At 53.3% G+C, this 20,683-nt stretch overlaps 1 protein-coding gene across 1 annotated transcript in view; it reads right to left on the bottom strand.

The window, feature by feature from the left end:
* Adcy5 (adenylate cyclase 5) overlaps positions 1–20,683 on the bottom strand; it is a 145,753-nt gene that overhangs the window by 28,297 nt on the left and 96,773 nt on the right. The window contains exons 4-8 of the mRNA XM_052740435.1: positions 10,173–10,284; positions 8,717–8,844; positions 6,645–6,803; positions 5,655–5,796; positions 2,702–2,842 (exon numbers count right to left, since the gene is read on the bottom strand). Of these exons, the coding sequence (XP_052596395.1) occupies positions 2,702–2,842; positions 5,655–5,796; positions 6,645–6,803; positions 8,717–8,844; positions 10,173–10,284 (682 nt within the window). The remainder of the gene's footprint in view (positions 1–2,701; positions 2,843–5,654; positions 5,797–6,644; positions 6,804–8,716; positions 8,845–10,172; positions 10,285–20,683) is intronic.

Below are 20,683 nucleotides of genomic sequence, written 5' to 3'. Positions count from 1 at the left end.
CCACCCTATGAGCCAGCAACAAGCTAACTCTACAACTGGGAACAAAGGCACTATACAGATACAGGTCCATCTCTACAGATTAAAACTACCCCAAGGTGCCTTGTGGCTGGCCTCTGTGGAGGACACACTTTCTTCCCTGTGCTGAGCAGAGAGCTGGATTGAATCTCAGCACCTGGGGGATGTCATGTTGGTGTAGGCAGTTTCGGATGCGCTGAAGGGCATTGACAGGGTAGAAGACATTGCTATCCACATACCAGCTCAGCACAGCCATTAAGAACAGTCCAGGCTGGACTGTGGCTCAGGGACCCATATGGCTTCCACCTGCACCACTGCCAGCCACCCACCCAAGCATCCACCCACCCACCCAAGCATCCACCCACCCATCCATCCATCCATGCACCTAAACCTCCGTCTAGTGAACTGGGTACACTCCACTGTCCACCTCACTAGTGTTAAGGTGGGGTCACTTCTTCACTTCCCTCAGCCTGCTGGTCCCAGCCTGTCTCCCAGCCGGGCAGGCAGAGGGAGCATCCTTGGATTAACCAGATAAGCTCAGTCCACCCAATTGTCCCTGTCAGCCACTTATTAATATACAACCTTGAAGCCTTGACAAGGGGTACATTCAAGCACAGAAGCCCAGCTCAGCACGGAGCTTGGGAAGCCGAGTAAAAAGCTCCATAAAGAACAAGACTGCCGGCCACGGATTAGTACCTTTCTATCTGCGGTTACTGCTTCGTTGACTCCAAACCGCCCATCTCCAGTGGGCTACTTTCGGGTTTGTGTACTTTTCAGTGTGTGTGTGTGTGTGTGTGTGTGTGTGTGTGTGTGTGTGTGTGTGTGTGTGTGTTTAACTCACCCATGTGCCAGAAATCAGGGAGAAAGGCTCTTTTTGCATCTTCCTCAAAGATTTCTGAGAAGTTTAACGCCAAAGCCAGTGGCTGGCAGGACATCTGTGCCCAGCCCAGACTCCCCACAGGGCAGGTGGGGCTGGGGAAAGGAGGCTTTGATGCCAGTATCCTCAGGAAACACTCTGCCCAGCCAGCATGGGGCACCTTGTTCTGCATGATCTTCCTCCCCTGCTGGGAGAAGCAATTAACACCCAGGAGCCTCCCCTGAGGCGCAGCCTCCTCTGGAGCCGGTCCCTTCCCCAGTCACGGGCTCTACTGCTAACTCTTCCAGAGCTCCTTGTCCTAACAGTGATGGATACGCCTGCCAAACCAGTGCTCACAGCCCAGACCGCCTAGGAAATAACCGGGGTCGCAGACTATTCCACATGTCACTGGAAGATGAAGAAGACCTCCAGGACTTCACCGAGACTGGTTTCCCATCAGGCTACTTTGTCGCTTGCTGGCTGTCCCCTTCTTCCTTTGTACCTCCATAAGTCCCTCTTCTTGCTATCTCTTCCTACTCCAGATTCCCCTCCACACCCCCTCTATCCTCCTGCCCCGCCCCCCAAAACCCTCTGATCATATGGGCTCAGAGTCTGTCGGAGATTATTTAGGACCAAGGCAGTAACGGGGAGGGGTGAACGCCTGCTCTTTGCTTTGGGAAGGGCCCTGGAGGACAGAGTGGCTGCAGGTCATGTTGGCACAGGTCAGGCCTGTGGATGTCTGAGTTCAAAGCTCTGGGTAAGGCAGGCCCCACCCTGTCTTCTCTCTTGCAATAAAACCAGTAGTTTATCCACCCTGAAACTTTTAAGTGGAAGTAGGAACTCGGTTTTTGTTGTTGTTTGTTTGTTTTGCTGTACATTATGTGTGTCACCTGCTACTTGTTAGCTGGCAAGGGGTGGAGCCATCAGGTCCCCAGCCTGCCCCTTCCTCAGGCCAGCGGCTCTTGCCTGCTTTACCCCCGTGGGGGTCTGTCTCATGCCTTTGGTTCCAACTGCACCCCGCCTGCTCTATATACCTGGCTCGTACTGCCAGTGGCCTGCTCCAGCTTATTCACAGAGTGGCCACACACCCTGCTCTGAGCCTTGAGCCTCAGCAGCCCTCCTTCAGTGCAGACAACTTCCACCGGAGAGCCAGGGGGCTTTGACCTGAGCAATGCCCCCAGGGGTGGGAGCTGAGGTCTAGGCAGAAAGTCAAAGTGCCACCATTGCCACCTGGTGTCCAGGAATCCCTCTTATTTTCTCTCTATGAACCAACAACACATCCTAAACTATATTTGGGGTTGGCTAGGGGCATGTGTCCCCCAAGTGGACAAAGAGCCTTGAGTGGCTGTGTGACCTATTGGGTGACCCTCTGGCTAGAAGGTTGGTGGTAGCAGGGACAGGGGGATTCCCAGCACAGAAGCAGAGGGGCCATTGCCGGGTACTTGGGAAGAAAACCCTGGGAAGGTTTCTGGGCAGCTGAAATAAGGAGCGTGTGCACAACTGCCTGGGAAATGCATTAAGGGCTGGAAGGGGCGGCATGCGGTACCACCCAGCTCCATGGGGTCTCACCAGTCAATGCTGAGGCTGCTAGAGGCCCTAGTTGTACCCTGAGTCTGGCCAGCCTGCACCAGGAAGCTCTGCCAGGAGAAAGGGGAGGGTACTGCTGCTATGTCCCCAAGCCATGAGACAGTGGGACTCATGAAGCGGAACCAGGCCAGGGTCGGGAGTTTCACATTCCAGCATCAAGTCGGGTGACCCCTCCTTCCCTCTAGATTCCCCAGGTCCAGCCTTCGTTGCCAACCCAGGAGCACCATGCCACCAGAGACTCACCATCCTCTTCATCTCCTTGGACACCTGGTTGCCGCCCAAGTGGTTGTAGAAGGGGCGCTCGGCTCCCCAGTGGGGCGGGTTGTGTCCGATGGAATTGGTTCTCTGGCGGTTCATCCTGGCAATCATGGCTTTCTCTTCTTTCTGAAGAGCAACAGAGATGCTTCAGGGTGTGTGTGTCGGGGTGGGGTGGGGGCAGAGCTACGGGAAGAGCCCCAGTGGGCAGACCCTTGCTCTCTTTCCAGGAACAAGAACCTGGCCAGGCAGAATGAGAAACAGCTGCCTTTGCACAGCCCAAAGTCTGGGGTGCTTGCTGTAGATAAGTATGAGAGCTGGTCTCTTGAGAAAGCATGGGGTGTGGGGACACCTGTCACATGCAAGAAGTGCAAGTCTGAGCACAAGATTCTCTACTGGGACTTCTCAATCCACTTGAAGGCCAAGCTCCCGAAGTCCCAAGAGATGCACTGCGGCCTGCCATCATATAGCCTTCCCTCCCTCTAACGGGGGTGGGTGGGATAGCTCCATGGGAAAGTTGAGCTTCCCTTCTAGTCTCCCAGGTGGCCGGGCCAGCGTGCACCGTGGTCTCCATCCCTGGAGCACTTATTAGGGTCTGCTGATAGCTTCATGGGTGGGCAGAGCCAGGGCTTAAGGTGCCCAGAGGCTGACGGAGGGAGACAGGCTCTGGCCTCCAGTATCTACTTTTAGGATCTGTCAGCAGAATAGATCTCTGCTGCTCCAAAAGCAGCTCCCAGAACCCTGTCACTGAGTTAGGAAAGTCAGAGCCGGCAAGACTGTTGAGTACACAGGGACTCTGCTAGCTACCTATGGGCAAACGCTCCTTAAGTACCTGTCTGTCTGTCTTTCTGTCATTTCTAATGGGCACCAGAGGTAGATGTTTGACATAGGGTTTAGGGGACACTTAGCCTTCCTTGGCTCACACTGCCAGGGCTGGGACTGTCACACCATTTGTCTGTCTCTACTTCAGGCCTTCTGTACTAACTGTCAGCTGGAGGAACCAGGACCCAGAAGGCTCAAGGCAGGAGGGTGCAATGGAGGTTAGAGGCCTATGCAGCAGGGACTGGAAGGAGGGATGTGGAGGGCCTGAAGGAGGGATGTAGAGGGCCTGAAGGAGGGATGTGGAGGGCCTCAGTTCCTTCACACTCTGGCCAATGAACACGCACATGTTTAGGAGATCGTCCCAAAGTGCTGCTCTCCCCCGACACTCCTTCCTCCCCCTCCTTCTGCTGCTGCTGCTGGTGCTGGTGGGGGGGGGGGTGTCTGATGCACCTCACTACAAAGGCCACTGCAGCCAGGACCTCTCTTCAGGTGCAGGGCAAGGTACCCCCTGCTCTCTGTCTCAGGATGGGACAGATGGGAACTGTTCTGTCTGCCCCGCCTCTCCTTAGAAACGCACTGCCTCCATCCAGGGTTCGCTGAACTGTGCTTACATACAGCTGTTTAGTTTTCAGACTAACTCCTTAAGCCACAGGGAGCTTTTCTGCACCAAAGGGCACTGGCCACTGGATGCAGAGCAAGGTGTCTAATTGGGGGAGAAACAGAAAATGCTCCGTTTGCTTTAAAAATTAGGAACATGGAACATGACACTATTAAAAATAGAATGCTGAGGTCTACTAATAATTCAGTTTTTATACTTTGGCAGATGTGGGCTGAGACAAAGAAAGAAAGAAACCAGAAAGTGAAAGGAAGACAGTTTCAAGAAACAGAGATGTAGGGGCCAGCAAGATGACTCAGCCAGTGGATGGGCTCGCTGTCAACCTGGCGGACGGACGGCGGGAGTTCAGTCCCCAGGAGCAGCAGGCTGGAGGGGAGAGCTGACTCCTGCAAGTTGTCCTCCGACCTCCACACGCGTGTCATGGCATGCACATTCTCACATACGTATGTGCACATGTGGGGGACCCGCCCCCATTTTTCCCCCCAGGGTACTTTTGAGCAGGGAGAAGTGAGAAATATTTAGCTAGAAATACAGAGGGGAAAGAGACAGAAACACAGGACAGCCTCAGGAGGGCCTGGGTCAAAACCCACCAGCCCCTTCTGTCTCTGCTAAAAGGGCTCCCCCCAACCCCCGACAGGGTTTCTCTGTGATGTTTTGGTGCCTGTCCTGGAGCTAGCTCTGTAGACCAGGCTGGCCTCGAACTCACAGAGATCCGCCTGGCTCTGCCTCCCGAGTGCTGGGATTAAAGGCGTGCGCCACCACCGCCCGGCTGCTAAAGGGATTTAAAGGAATGCCAAGGGGTGGAGCAAAAAGACCTCCCCCTTGCTAGATAAAAGCCCACCGCATGGCACAGTCATGTGCAGACCCTTCCAAACCCCGGGTAACCACGCATGTGGTCAATCCCTCCCCTTATGCAGCCCTGCTGTGTAAAGCAAGCTCAGATCTCACTAGGAAACCTCTGTGGACCCCAACAGGCACACACAACGCACAGAAAATAAACATATATAATACAAATTTTTTAAAAACAAAACAGACACGCATAGACACAGGCAGAAGCAGACATCAATAAATGCATCCATCAAAGAGAAAACAAGGAAGTGGGTTAGAACGAGGGTGGGAATAGGGAGGAGAGATGAGAAAAGACAAGCACCTAGCAAAAGGCAGAGGAGTGATTCCTCGGATGTTCGCCTCCATTCCGCGCCCCTCCCTCCCTCCCCCCCACCCCCAGGCATCACTGATCTGAGGCCCTGTTGTAATTTTTGTTTCAACCAAAGTGGAATGAAAACACCCCCTCTCCCCCACCAGCTTGGCAAGGCCTCACTCCCTTTCAGGTCCTTTCTGAGCTCCAGGAGGCAACACCGAGGAATTCATAACTTTCCTCAGGGGAAGAAGAGAAGGAAAGAACAGGCCCAGAAAAGGTTCCCATGCAAAAGATTGCCCCCCCCCCCCACCCCCACCCCCACCCCATCCCAACTCCCTGCCCCACAGGCCCTGCCCACCAACCCGCTTCTGGGTACAGCTCAGGATGAGGAAGGTCTCGATGCTGTGCTCCTTGAGGTAGGCGTTCCGCTCGCCACCACAGCCTGGCTCCACCTCATAGTCCCCATTCAGGTAGTTGAGTGTGGCCTTGGTGATATGGATGCGTCTGCGGTGGGGGAGGGGCAGAGAGTGGGAGCTGAGAACTGCAGTTCCACATCATTCACACCTGGAGGCCTCCAGCTCCGCTTCAAAGGGCACCCCACCTTGCCATGATCAGGAGGACACTCCCAGGGCATTTCCAGCCCTCACCCACAGCATCCAACCCTTCCACACCTCACCTGTCAGGAGTGACCCTGCAGCAGCCTACCCAAGGCACGTGCCTCTGAGGTGACAGTCACTCCTGCTCAGAAGCCACCACGAGCTGGAGTCGAACCTGCAGCCTGGCACTCAGGTCAGGTCCCACTTAGTCACTGACTGTTTCTCCTGGCTGCCCCTGAAAGACTATCTGTGCTACTTCGGTCTACTGTTCTCTCTCCACACCTGTGTCCTGCTTCCCACCTCCCCCCTGCCCATTGGTCCCTGGGCCCTACCTTTCTTTCTGCCCAGATATCCATGCCAGCTGGTACTTCTGAGTCCTGCAGGGAACTAGTCTGTCTCCTCTGAAATAGGCTGCTGCTACCCTACTACAATTCACGAGCTGCCATTTGTCATCCCGATCAAACACTTGGATGTTTGAGACAATATTCCTTACGACTTGTACATAAACTATGGTGAATGGTTGGCTAAGTAAAACCTTCCTTTCTTTTTCTTTCTGCAGGGCTGGGATCTTGTGCATGTTAGGCAAACACTCTAAGCCCCTGCCCCACCCCCACTAAAGAAATCTCGGATCCCACCTGCCCACAGCATGCCTGCTCCTCCATCCTGCCTACTCCAAGCCCACCCCATGGCAATCTCTCCTGGGTGGAAAGGGAACTTTGGGTTCCCACATGCATCCCCCCAGCCCTCCTCACTCACCCTGCTTTGCCACCAGCCTCCATGTGGTTGGCGAGCGTCACGTCGTTAGACCAGACATCGAACTGCCACTTTCTGAGGCCGAGGACGCCACAGTGCACTCTCCCGCTGTGAATTCCCACGCGCATGTTCACGTTCACCCCTGTCACCTCCCGGACCAACCTGGGGAGGGAGCAGGGGTAAGGCTGGGAGAGGGTCAGGGGCTAGGCATAAAGAGCAGGGGGGTGAGGCTGGAAGGGGGAGGGCTGGGGTGAAAGGGGAGTTGGGAGGTGCAGGGGTCAAAGAGGCATTTCTTTCTGATCGAGGCTAACCCGAAGGGGGACTAGCAGCGGGTGTTTGGTTGTCTGTTCAGATTAACCAGAGGAGTGCTGTTTCCGTCTTGGCCACAAGGTGGCAGTGTGCTGCACAGTAAAACGAAGCCATTCCCCCCCCACACCCCCACCCCCCTGCTCCTATCTACCCAACTACCTCCACGGCCATTGCCACTGTCAACTAGACGCTCAGACCATTGTAAGTGTACTGTAGCGCTATCTTGAGCCCATGGGGGGATGTAGTCACCCTGAACCCTAATCATGCAATGCTCTGGAGGCAAGGTAGACTGGAATGGCTTTCCCAATGTTGGTTGATTGGATTTAAGGCCGTTGCTCCTCTCTCAAGGTTAGCAGGATGCTGGAGCCTGTGGTTACATGGGTTACATGGGGTGGGGGTGGGGGGTGGGGGTGGGGGTGGGGTCCCTACTGTAGGAGGACATAGGAAGAGGTGAGCCTGGGGAAGCGGGGAACTAGGTTGCCCTTGAACTACAAGACATCTGTAGTCCCGGCCACAAGCACCAACATGGGAGTCCCAGTACAGGGTGGGCCCTTTATAATCTCCCATGCTGCGGGAGCAGAAGAGGGGGTTCTCCACCTGTATTTGGGGCTCACAGCCTGCTTAGGGTCTGCAGAAAAGGCACAGGCGTTGGGGAAGAGTCGATACAGTTTGTACTTTTTAGAAACTAGCCTCCTCGACGCTGGCAAGCTGTGGGACCTTGTGGGACCTGTGGGACCCACTTGGTCTGGTGGGCGGGCTCACCCCCACCAGGTCCACCCCTAATCCCACCTCTCAGACCACCTGCCCTCCACTCTGCCCAGCTGTGGGAAAGACTGAGGACTCCATCATTTCTCTCGACCTGGGATCAACTTGTCAAGCATCGGGGCTGGAGCCGTCGTCCCTCCAGTCCGAGGTGCCTGCGGACACTCGCTGAGGATAATGACACCACACCTCATTCTATTGCTTCTCTTTTCTCCAGAGAGACCTGCTTCCTGACGCTTCTCACTCCCCTCAGGCAATCAACCACTCCCTCCTGTAGGGGCTTGGGTCTCTTACCTTGTGTGCCCAGTGGACACACCGGTTAAATCAGTGCAGAGAGAGACCAGGCCTCCCCTCCTAGCACTGGCTGTACTTCAGGGCATGACTGTGTAGCGGAGCCATGCAGGAGACAGACAGTAGAAGTTACTGTGCCAAAAAAAGGGGCCTAACCTCCTCCCGGGCCAGCCACTCTGACCTCTGACCTTACCATCTGTCTTTTACTTTGTCTTCCTACAGGCGATTTCTAAAGCGCAAAGTTACTGAACACCTTCCCTGACCCCTAGCTGGTAATGTCATTTGGGTTGCGCACATTTTTTTTCAATGGCGAAGGGCTCCTTCCATGGCCGGTAACAACCACGCCTGGCCCGGGCTCCTCTGGCTATTGCTCACAGAAGGGTGCATTATCTGTGATGGAATCCCTGGAGATCTCTTTTAGCCCGCAAGAGCCAAGCTCTCCCAGCTAGGAGGCAGTGGGGCTAGTGCGCATTACATCGGGTATGGGGCTGTGAGGAGCGGTGAGGTTTTGGAGGATAGGCCACTCCTGCCAGCTCTGTTCCTCATGCCTCCTCCGGGAAAGCTGCCCCGGAGGAGGACGGAAGCTGAGGTACAGAACTGCCCACCAGCCTAGCAGGAGTCCCCCGGGGGGGCATCCCACCATTTCCCAGCCTCCCGCCATCACTACTCAGACTGTGGGTCGGTTCCCTGGAATGGAGGAGGTCGGCACTTACGAGATGGCCTCGATCATGTCCATGCCCATCTCCACGCAGCAGTGGGCGTGGTCAGCCCTGGCTTCAGGCAGCCCAGAGACGCAGTAGTAACAATCCCCGAGGATCTTAATCCGTAAACAGTGATTCTCCTGGAAAGCAAATTAGTCGTTGAAAATCCAAACTAGTGGGAAAGAGAGTGGGAGGGAAAGAGAAGAGCGGTAAAGAGTCACCCAAGCCTCAAGTGAACTGCTTTCTAGAGACGCGGGCACAGCTCCAGTGTCAGCACTGGACCTGGTCAAAGCCTGGGAGCTCTTCCCCTTTTCCTTTCTTTCCTTTTTCCTCCCTTGGGCAAGCATCTCTGGTCCCACCCCTCACCCCAGGAGCATACCCCTGATTCTTGTAATTCTACCAACAGTTTTGATTCTTCTTACAAAAAAAAAAAAGACTGAGGCCAGCAGAAATGAGCTTGAGCCAGAAACCCACGTGCCCCTCAGCCTGCCTGAGATGTTTATCAAAAGGAATGTTTGGCTATGCCAGCAAACACGTGAGTGCCAGGACGCGAACAGAGCCCAGCACCTGCGGCCACTGCCACCGCTTCGAGACAGGTGCCGCTGGGGCATGGAGGCAGGTCGCCACCAAAGCCTAATCGGGAGTGAGATGGGTTGGCATTAGCCGTCAGTTGCTCCAGCTGCTTGAATCTGACTCTGCGCTACTCCCTGACGCTGGGGCAGTGGGAGGCAGGTGCTCATGACGTCCACCCCACACTCGAGTGGCAATCATGCCTCTGTCTACCTTGTTCAAGCTCAGGGATGGGAGGCTTCCCACCTAGCACCCTCAGTGGCCCCAGAAAGCCCCCAATCACAGGAGACTCTTCTCCATATTCTAGCCTGGTACCCTGTCCATAGACAGGGCTGTGCTCTACACCAGTAGACACCATAGTAAGTGACTACTTACATGGCATGACTCTACAAAGGGCCATTCTGGGGAAGAATGGGTGAAAACAGATCTACTGAATGACTGTCCTGGTTACCACTCCCTGCTGGGAGGTGTCACTTTTGTCCAAGTGCTGGCAAACCCTCTTTCTGGAAGCCTCTAGGGAAGGCACCCAGCTGCTTACAGGCCAGGTGGACATCAGGTGCGTTCTCCCATCCCTCCAGCCAACCTCGTCAGGAATGCAGCCGCATGGCACCCAATGTGACCCCGGGGAAACGGAAATTTCGGTGGGGGCTTGGACACTATGGCAGCCCCTCCACATTTCTTTACAGCCAAGGATGATGTCTCCAGCTGCGTTCCCAGAGACGGTGTGGGACAGGAGGACACACATCTGCAGCCTGACTGACTGCTCTGCCCATCACAGGTGCCCAACACCAGCTTCCACCGAGCAGAATACAGACCTGGACTAATGTCCTCAACCCCCAGGCCCTCCCCTGACAGCCCAGTCCAGGCCACCCTCTGGCCCACACTCGGAGCGACTCACCGCAGCCAACTTGTCAAAGCGAGCAAAGAGCTCATTGAGGGTCATGACCAGTTCCTGGGCAGTGCACTGGGAGGCCAGGCTGGTGAAGCCCTCGATGTCAGCAAACAGGATGCTGGGAGACAGGAGGAAAAGGAAGACTTGCTATAAACTGGATGTCTGTGTCCCCCCACGGCCATCCGGCAAATCCTAGCGCCCATGGTAAGGGTTTGAGGAGCAGGGCCGTGGAAAGATGATTAGCCCATGGGGGTGGGGCCCTTGTGAATGGGATGAGTGCCTCGCGAGAAGGGAGAACAGGGGAGCTTGCTTCCTGGCTCTGCTGCCATGAGAAGATGAGAATGGGCTAGAAGATGGCCCTCACCAGAGCCAAGCCATGCTGCCACTGTGGACCCAGACCTCCAGCCTCCACGAATGGGAGAGGATTGTTGACAAGCCACCCAGTGTGGCACCCTGTCACTGCAGCCTGGACAAACTGACAGACCTTTGTCGGGGAGTTGGGGAAGTTTTCAGGGACCTTGGAAGTACCTCAGGCCCCAGGATGGCTACAGGCTATGGGAGTCCTGGGGGGGGGTGTCTTAGGGTTTCTACTGGTGTGCTAAATCTGACCAGGCTCAAAAGCAACTTGGGGCAGAAATTTCTTCTTACAACTCTCATGTCCTCTGTGAAAGGGTATACGGCGCTGGTAGCTGGTGCTGGTGACCGTGGCAGAGCTGGTTACAGTCCTGACAGAACCCAGTGGTACCTTTTATAGCTTTATTAGGAGAAGGAGGGAGGGAGGGACGGAGGGAGGGAGGGAGAGGGGGAAGGGGAAGGGGGAGGGGGAGGGGGAGAGGGAGAGGGAGAGGGAGAGGGAGAGGGAGAGGGGGAGAGAGAGAGCGAGAGAGAGGCAGAGGGAGGCACAGAGAGACCGTGGGGGTGCATGTCTGGCTTTTAGGCTGGGACACAGTCGCCCGCTGATGACATAATAAGGCACCAGACAAGACCCCCGAGCTGCGCATATACAGAATCCTTACACTCTGTGCCTGAGGGAAGTCGGGGCAGGAACTCGAGGCAGGAACTGAAGCAGAGGCCATGAAAGAGTGCTGCTCACTGGCTTGCTCTCCACGGCTTTCTCAGTCTGCTTAATTTTACAGCTCAGGACACCTACTCAGGGTGCCACCACCCATGGTGGGCCAGGCCCTCCCACACTAATCATTCTTTAAGAAAATGTCCCACAGACGTGCCTAGAGGCCAGTCTTAGGCATTTTCTTGATGAAGGGCCCCTCTTCCTAGCTATGTATAGGTTTGTGTCAAGTTGACATAAGCCAGCCAGGAAAGGACTCCAGAAGGCTGCTGGTGAGGGGGCAAACGCCCTGGCCTCACCTACTAGCTGGGGGCTCCCTGGTCCCGTTCTTACTCCCAGGCAGGAGGACGGGGGACAGAGACAGTGAGCTTCTTGAGAGCTCCCCAGTCCTTAATCGCCTTGCAGGTCTGCCCCTGTTGACCCTACACTGCCTCTTTTATACACTTGCTCTGGGAAGTATGGGCCAGAACAGAGCCCCAAAGATCTCTCATTTCCCAGTCTCAAGCAGACCTCAAGCCTGCCCCCCCCCCCCAGGGGAGTCCCTAGGAAGGGACAAACTGAAGGAGGAGCAGGGAAGAGCAGAGGTAGACCCCCCCCCCCAACCTCTGCTATCACCCGGAAGTCCCCAGCTTTTCCTCCCAGGGTCTCCAGCCTCACCATCCAGGGGAGTCATCAGCCATGCCAGCCAGTATGGCTCTTTTGATCATTCTTGTGGTTCCTGTCCTTTAGTTTGAAAATCTCTCTTTCCTTCAAAACAGACCACAAGAGGAGGGTCTCGAGGCCGGAGTGTATAAGGAACCTCTAAGTGTTTGGTTTCTTAAGAGGGACACAAAAATGTTCTAACTCTCATGGACCGAGCTGCTTCTGGGAGACAAGCCCTGAGCCAAGTCATCTCCTTGAGCCCTCTAGAGCCTAGTTGCTCACACACCAGGGACTAGGCCTCCGATGGGAGGTAAAGACTACAGCATGGTAGACTCTTCCAAGTCAATGCTCTCTCCAACACATCTTCCTGAGGCTTCAGAAACCATAGACCTAGCTTCAAAATTAAGAATGCATAGCTAAATATATTTTGTAATTTTATTCCACATGTTCACTGGTATATCGAGTGTGTCTTTTATTTGCTTATTTATAATTAAAAATTTTAAGTGTATGAGACTATGTACGCAGATGTTTATGTGTTCATGGACGTGCACACATGGGTGGGGGGTGCATGAAATGGGCGTCTTCCTCAATTGCTCTTCACCTTATTGTTGAGGCAGGGTTTCTCACAGAACCTGGAACTTGCTGATTTGCTAGGCTGGCTGGCTGGCAAGCCCCAGCAGCCTCTGTCTCCAGCTTTTCATGGCTAGAATGGCAGGTGTGCGCCATTTTGTCCAGCTTTTTGCATGGGAACTGGGGATCCAAACTCAGGTCCCATTCCTGTACAGACTTCATGACTGAGCTATCCCCCTAGACCATCTTTTTTTTATTTTTGAACATGACAAATTGTGGCGACTAATGGGGTGCTGAGTTATGTGACACGTGCAGTGTATATCAAATGCAGGCAGGGGGACATCCCATTGCCTCAACTAGCCATCATGGCTTCCTCCAATTGAACCAGCCTGTACCTTAGATGGAGTATGCCTTTTATCATGATGTTATCTGTGACCTTTCTGACCCTCCCTGGGCTAGTTGAGTCCCAGAGACAGTGACCAGCTTACCTCAGTGTGTCCTTTTCACATGTAGACTAGCCAAGTGAGACTCTCCTCACCCTTGCAGACTGATTACCCTAGGGACAGCTAAGGGGTGACTTGGGATAGCCCCCACACTCCAGTGGTCCCTGGGGTTATCCAAACTGGCCAACCAAGAACTTCTTCACCCAACATCACTTTCCTTCCCAAGAAAGCACAATAAAGGTTCTGGCCTGCATTTTCCTTTCTTCTCCAGAATAAATACTTTATTATTTTGTTACCGTATATTAGCTTAACTAACAATATTTTTTAAAGCTATTTTAGACACATTGAAGCTGGGGGTGCTTTCCTTGCCCCCAAGGCCCTGGGTTCTATCTTTAGCAGCACAAAGTAAAATGATATAATATATAATAATATATTCCTTTAAGCTCCTACATGTATTCATTTCAGCCTCACAGCTACCCTGTGAGGTTAGTACTTGCTTTTAAGAGAAGGAAATTAGAGCACAGAAATACTGTGTCACCAGCCCAAGACCACACAGGCAACCTGGATGTCCATTCCAAGAGTACAACCAGTACATGTTATGTGGTCTGTCAACCCCATAGTCACTCAGAGAATACAAACATCCCATGCTGCCCGGGCAGGGACTATGGGGGGCATATTCCACAGGTGCTCACAATCTATCAGGGTCCATGGTAACAGGCTGGGTTATCAGGGAAACCATCCTGAGGTTTGGGCTAGGCTATCCCAGAAAAACAAAACATAACAAAACATGGGAACAGCTACCAGGCTCTGGGACAGAGACATTGTTGTGTCTGTGCCCCCTTCCCCAAGCTCTCCAGTTTCAATCTAGGCCAGTACTGGTGACTGCAGGAAGCTAATGGTAGAGTCAGTGAGAGACATGGACGAGACATGCTACATGCTGCAGAGAAGAGAAGAAAGGTGTTGACATCAATGGCTGCCCCATGGACAGCCACAGTTGTGGATTCGGGATGCATGGGACTGGGGGGGCGGGCTCATGAACTCTGGTCCTTTCCTACCTGTAGATCGGTTTGCTGTCCTGCCTACTGGGAGGCCACCTGGCATGCTAGGAGACAGTGAGCTGCCCCCTAATCTTGGTTCACCTTTTCCTTCTTGTGTCTCAGGTGGGGAGAAAGAGGATATCCTTCTCAACCTCTATAAAAGTGCCGGTTACCTTTTTATTTAGGATTTTTTTTCCTCTCCTAGGAAACCCAAACCAGTAGCAACTGGGGTCACGATCAGTTGGATGTAAGTAAAGCAAATGGAGAGCCTTCCTGATTAGCCATCATCTTGTTTTAATTTTACATTCCCCAGGCACCATACTCACTGGCTGGGCCATCCTGGGACTAAGCCTTTGAGACTCTAGAGTAGGAGTCTAGAGCTGCAGAAGCTCCAAGCAGAGAAGAAGAAAAAAGAATGGGGAAAAGCACGGCCCCAGAAACATGAGGCAAAGGTGTGTGATCTCAAGGCCTCTTCAAACCAAAGATCACTGAGCCACCCAGAGCGGACAGGTCTCTGACGCCCAAGTAGTGCAAGGCTCTGGCCTGTTGGTCATTGCCCTCCACAGAAGACCTTGTCTGCTCTTACCGCCATAGATTGGCAGTCTTTGGACACCACAGTCCCTGGGTTGACATCCCTTAGGACACCCTGGGAAGCTGTCCTGTGGAGAGGCCTCAGAGCCCCAGCCCCAGGGATTCTAAGTTAATCCATCCGCAGCGGGACTCTGCTGTGGTTGTTTTATTGTTGTTGATCTACTTTATTTGGAGCCTCTCTGGTAGTTCTAATATGCAACTAGAGATGAGGACTTCTGCCCCAGCTTCAACGGCTCCTTCTTCACAGGACTCCTCCCCTCCCCCCTCCCCCCGTGATTTAGACACGCGACCCCTCATTCACGCACACCGTCCCTCTCCCCCACATCACTGTCCTTCACTCTTTAACCTTTCAATAGGCAGTAGTGCCCTCTCAGCCATGTTTTGCCTCCCACCACCGTCTAAAACCAGCCCATGCAAACTCCAGAAATAAAACGTGTTGTGCGCTCCAAATGGCATGCCTTTCTGAGTCATGTGAGGAAACCTTGTCCCATCCCACTCAGTCTCACCTGGGCCTGAGTCATCTCTGTGCCTAGCAATGTGTCCACGCTGTATGTGCTACCCGCCTAGCAGTAACCTAGTAGCTGTCTCGGCAATCAGTTCCACTGCGGTGACGACCACAGTACCTTGTCCAGGTAGCGCTATTTCGCTTTACAACGGCTCCAGAGCACAAGACTAGGGAGGGACCCTGACGATGCCAAAGAGAAGCTGTACATGTTCCTTTTGGTTTCTTGAGACAGAGTTTCTCTGTGTAACAGCCCTAGCTGTCCTGGAACTCACTTTGTAGACCAGGCTGGCCTTGCACTCACAGAGATCCACCTGCCTCTGCCTCCTGAGTGCTGGGGTTAACTGTGGGCACCACCGCCGCCCAGCTGTAAATGTTCCTTTTAAAAAGTGAAAAGGTTCAAGTTTATGTAGTTTACCAGGGATGGCAGAAATGCTGCATAGGCAAGGTTCTAGACCACCTGCTGGAAAGCCTAAGCAGGCCTCTATTGGGGGTCCCGGAAAGTTCCCTCTATGGGTCGGGGGAGCGCTGCACACAACATTGTGGCTATTGGTTACTCACTCTGTTCTTTTCTGTCTCCTCCTACTGCGAATGTGAACTCTCTGAGGAAGAGGGTCTCATCTCCCTGCTGTTTCCCGGTCCCGGAGGAATTTGCAGCTGCAGGACTGACTGACTGGGTGCTGGCTCTGCCTGCATTGCCCTTGGCTTGATCCACGCCCCATATCCACCCACATCTGGCACCTACATCATTGGCGGCCATATTAGTTTAAAGGACTGCCATTACAAAGTAGCTTAAATGCTCCCTACAGTTCTGGGTCTGGAAGTCTGAAGTCAAGGCACTGGCGGGGCCAGGGCGACGCTCCCCCTGAGACTTGTGCTTCTGGGGGTCCCCATCGATCTTTGACACCCCTAAGCCAGAGGCTGCAATGCTCAGATCTCTGCCATTAGTGTCTATGGCGTCACACAACACTTGGCTCTTCTATGACCAGTCCGAGCTTACCTTAACCTATAGGCTCTATGAAGCTCCTCTAGTAGTCTCTCCTACCTGTGGGGGTCTGTTCCAAAACCCTTCATGCACACCCGAGGTCACGGCTAATACAGAACCTGTGCTTTATCCTATACACACATCCATGCGATAAAGTTTAACTCATGACTTAGACAGAGCAAGAGAATAAGGAAAGAAACATTGCAGGACTGTAACAACACACTGTAGTAACAGGTATGTGAGTGCCCCCTGCTAAAATTCCTTACTGTGCCACTCAGTCTCCCTCTCTTTCTTGCATATGGCTGACTATAGATAACCTGAACCATGGAAAGCAGCATTTTACATAAGGAGATCGTGTTCACAAAAAACTAGGGTCAACACTTCAGCTTATCTTCTAGGGAGACACAGTCCAGCCCATTGCAGTGCCTGATGCTTATTTATTGAAAGGGAAAGAATGTTCACAACTTCAGGGCAAGCAAGAGAACAAATCATGAGCCCCCTCCCCACTTCTGCCTCACAGGGCCTCTGGGATCCCAGCATGCCACCTCAGAGAGGAGCCTGTGAAGCTTGGGGTCCCTCATAGAACCAGCATGGTTACCTCAGAAGATAACTGTGTGATTATCACCAGGGAGGCTTAGAAGCCTGAGCTCTCTCCAGCTGCTGGGGCGGGGGAGGGAGGGTGGTCCTCTGAGGCTCTCCCAGCTCCTGGGGAAGCAGGGAGGGTGGGTCACCCAGAGCAACCCAGGAGTCATCCAAAGCACGGCTTCTAACCTGGGTTAGAACAATCTCATACAAGGTCTCTGAGGCCCCAACTCTGAGCCCGAAAACGTCTCTAGCCCATCTGTGGAAACTGCCACCTGTACCCGCATTCACCCCTTGAGAGGCGTGGTCTATTCTCTGTTCTTTTGTGGGAGGATTTTGCTTTGACTGTCCCTTATGGAGACTCCTGTGTTTCACAGGGTCTCCCCAACACAGACCATCTGTTCCGCTGGCCTGGGGTTCCTGGCTGTATCCCTGGGGGTTCTAAAGCCAGTTCACAGCCTCTCACCAGGCCCAGACAAGCAGAAAGATGTTAGCTCATACATTAGCTCATTTGAGATCTCCTCTTGCCACACTAGTGGGTCCTTAGAGAGGCTAGACACTGGGGACAGGGCCCACATGGGGACTACTTCCCTAGTGATCTGTCCTCTCTCTCCCCCTAGATAGCCTGACTTCTACTCCAGAGGCATAAATACAGGGCATGTCATCAGTTACCACCATGGGCCCTCCGCAGCCCTGCTCTGTCCGCAGACATTGCCTTACACTTGTCCCCTCTTCCTGCCAACAGGCCCTGTGACTTACGAGCTGTCAGCATCTGGCCCAGCTCCTACACACAGGGCCACATCCTGCAGCGTCACTGGGCACTTAGGACTGGGTGGGCTGGCCGTGCTAACAACTGTGCCTGAAGAGTCCCGATCCCTGTATGCTCATCCAGATTAGGGCTATGAAATGGGGGGCAGGAAAGAAGTGAGGTGAGGTCCCAGTCCACCTCTGAGGATGCTGAATGCATTGGGGCCAGAGCATCCTGGGGTGCCCCCACCATGTGTATGCTGAAAGCCTCAGTGGTTAGGCCCGTGCAGGAAGCCCTTTCTTTGTGTCGGACAGAGATGCCCCTGCTGCACCCACCCTCGATCTCCTCCAAATCACCCGGCCTGGACAGACACGAGTTGGTGGCCTTGTCAGGTAAAGGGAAGCAATGACTCACTCACATCCACTGGGCGAGTCAGCACTACCAGGTGTGAACAATCGCCAGAGGGCTTTCTTTTTTTTTCAACACGTGTTTTTTAAATGAACTGGCATCACTCAGAACTACCTGAGGCACAGGCTGGGAAGGAAAGGGGGGGGATGACCCAGGAGAGGACACAGAACACTAGTATGCCCAATGCCATCAAGGGGAGAATCTGTCCAACCTCTCCACCCTGGCAGGAACAGGGACATTACTTCAGTAAGTGGAGTCCAAGAGGAGAAGTCGGGGGACCTCGGATCAAGGCATAATCTGCAATCCACTTTGCTAGCTAGCCTTTGGGCCTTCACCTCATAACACATCCCATTCTTACCACGCCAGCAATGGAACCTGATGGTGCCTGTGGACGCTCTTCCAGGGATGTGACAGGCTCAGGAAAATGCCTTCTAAAGGAGAGGCCCACAGAGGAGGCTGCACCCAAACCCAGCAACAGTCAACCCGATCTGCGTGAATTGCTTTTCTTTTCTACACCACCTACATTTCCCAATTTCACTACAAAACACAGGCCTTTATATAATAAAATGTTTATGTTTGAAAGGCTGAAAGCAAATCACTCTTTTTCTTTTACAACCCGATTCTGACCCACTCATCTTCACGATCGTCGACTTAGCCCACTCAGAATAATCCTTATGTCTGAATTCTGAGTAGAAGCCGACCCACGGGTCACACCTGTTTGTACTTGTCTCAGAAACACAGCCCGGCATGCTCAGCAATCAGTGCTTCTCTCTGCTCTGTCTCCTCCCCCTTTCCTGCTTTACCAGAGACTTGATTTCTAAATCTGAGAGCTAACTCCTTGCAGATTGCTGGGTCCATTCCTCGCTGGTCCTCATGCTGTGCCCCAACACAAAGGTGGGCCTTTTGTGAACCCCAAACAAGGAGAGACTGAAGCCCTTGAGTGAGTGCTGTCAAGAAGGCTGGAGTGTGGAAACCTGCTTGGGGGCTCCTTAAAAGAAATCATACACGTTTACCATATGAGCCAGCAGCCCCACGTCTGGGCATATACCCAGACAAATTCAATGCAGAGGTAGGAACAGAACTTGTCCACCCATGCGCACGACAGCATCACTTACATCCCCTAAATGGTAAAGCAGCCTGAGGGGCCATCAGAGGAAGAAAGGACAGCTGGAATGTGGCATACACAAATGGAGGATTACTTAGTCTCAACAAGGGAGAAAACCCCGGCAAATGCCACAACCCGATTGAGCCATGAGAGCATTATGCCAGGTGAGCCAAGTCAGTCAACAAAAGCGCCAACTCTGTACGGCTCTGCTTATATGAGAGATCTGGAATAATCAAACCAATAAGGAAAGGAAGGAGAAAATGGTTTCCGGGGCGGAAGTGGGGGTGGGGGCACAGGGACTTGTTTAGCGGCTACAGTTTCAGTTGGGGACTACAGTGCTGGAGGAGGGGGGTGGGGTGGTTGCACAAGACTGAATGTAGCTAATGCCACTTATACTTACAAGGATGGATTTTAAACATGATCGATCTTATGCTAGATCTATCTTTTAAAAGAGTAATTTGTGTGTGTGTGTGTGTGTGTGTGTGTGTGTGTGTGTGTGTGTGTGTGTGTGTGTGTATGAGCATGCAGTTGTCCACAGAGGCCAAAAAGAGCGCTGGATCCCCTGGAGCTAGACTTACAGGATGTAGGGAGCTACTAGATGTGGGTGAAGGGGACCAAACTCCAGCCTTCCTTAAGAGCAGCAAGCTCTTAACCCCAGAGCCATCTCTCCAGCTCCTTATGCCATATACATTTTAACATAAAAAGGAAATAAGAGGTCCAACCCCAGTGGGCCCCAACAGAACTGGCTGGGTCATCAAGCCACTGTTCCCAGCAGCCCTCTGCTCAGTTCCTATGGTCCCATGGGGGCTGGATATTCCCTAACAGTGCCCTTTCCATAGCATCCCCGGCACATAGTAGGATCCCAGTAAATGCGTACAAGGCAGAGACCATTTGCAACCATAATTGGTAAGGAATGGGGCTGAGCACACTTCTAGCACCAGGTTTCAGACGCCCACGGTCCACTCTACACATGGCTGAGGATAGACCGGAGGTCAGTACTTTTCCACACTCTGCCCCCAGAAGGCACAACCCATCCCTGGGTATCTAAGCATCTCAGACATGGTCCATGATCATTATAATTCAGAACCACACCACATGGTGGCTGAGCCAGACGCTAGAGCAACCTGGGAAATGCAGCCATGTCCTTGAAGGAGACAGGAGAGAAGATAACCTTCAAGGGGGAAGGAATTGGAGAGAGAGGGACTGGAGGAAGGAGGAGGCATGAGGTCATCCCCACATCCCTTAAATTCAGGGAGAGGGCATACTACCTCATTTGCAGCCCAGGTTAGGCAGCCCCTCCGCTGGACTCCTGCTGAAAGCTCAGGATTTGTGGGTACCAGGGAATGAGACAATGAGGTTCAGATTCAATATCCCGCGTGAAACTCCAGCAGCGGGGAGATAGGGATGGGGACTGGGGCAAAGGCAAGTTATCCTGAAAGAATATACTTCCCCAGCAGGGGTCCACACCCCCTGGAGGCAGTGGCCTTCCATCCCTTCCTACAAGGAGGAGTCTGGAATGGTCCTAGCCCATTCTACCCCCTAAAACCTTTAAACCCTAAGGAACTCCAGTGTGAGCTAGGGGAGTCAAGTGGGGGTCACCCTCATTCAGAAGGACCACCATGGAAGTCGGGAGAGCTTGGCATTCTCTGCCCCCTGGCCTTTGGAGTAGTGGATTACCACCTGATCTTGAAGCCATCTTGGTAGTCTCCATGGACATCAGAACACAGACTACTAAGCAGGCTGGGGGCCGGGGGCTTTCCAGGCATGTACCCTAACTTGAAGTGTCTCCCAGCATTGGGCACCTTCAAGTCACTACCAGGGACAGCATGCACATTATT

Source organism: Peromyscus californicus, unplaced genomic scaffold (genome assembly GCF_007827085.1).
Source record: "Peromyscus californicus insignis strain IS unplaced genomic scaffold, ASM782708v3 Scaffold_16__1_contigs__length_79575227, whole genome shotgun sequence".
In the NCBI taxonomy this organism is placed as follows: Eukaryota; Metazoa; Chordata; class Mammalia; order Rodentia; family Cricetidae; genus Peromyscus; species Peromyscus californicus.
The sequence above is the reverse complement of the archived record's forward strand: the minus strand, read 5'-3'. Positions and strand labels throughout refer to the sequence as shown.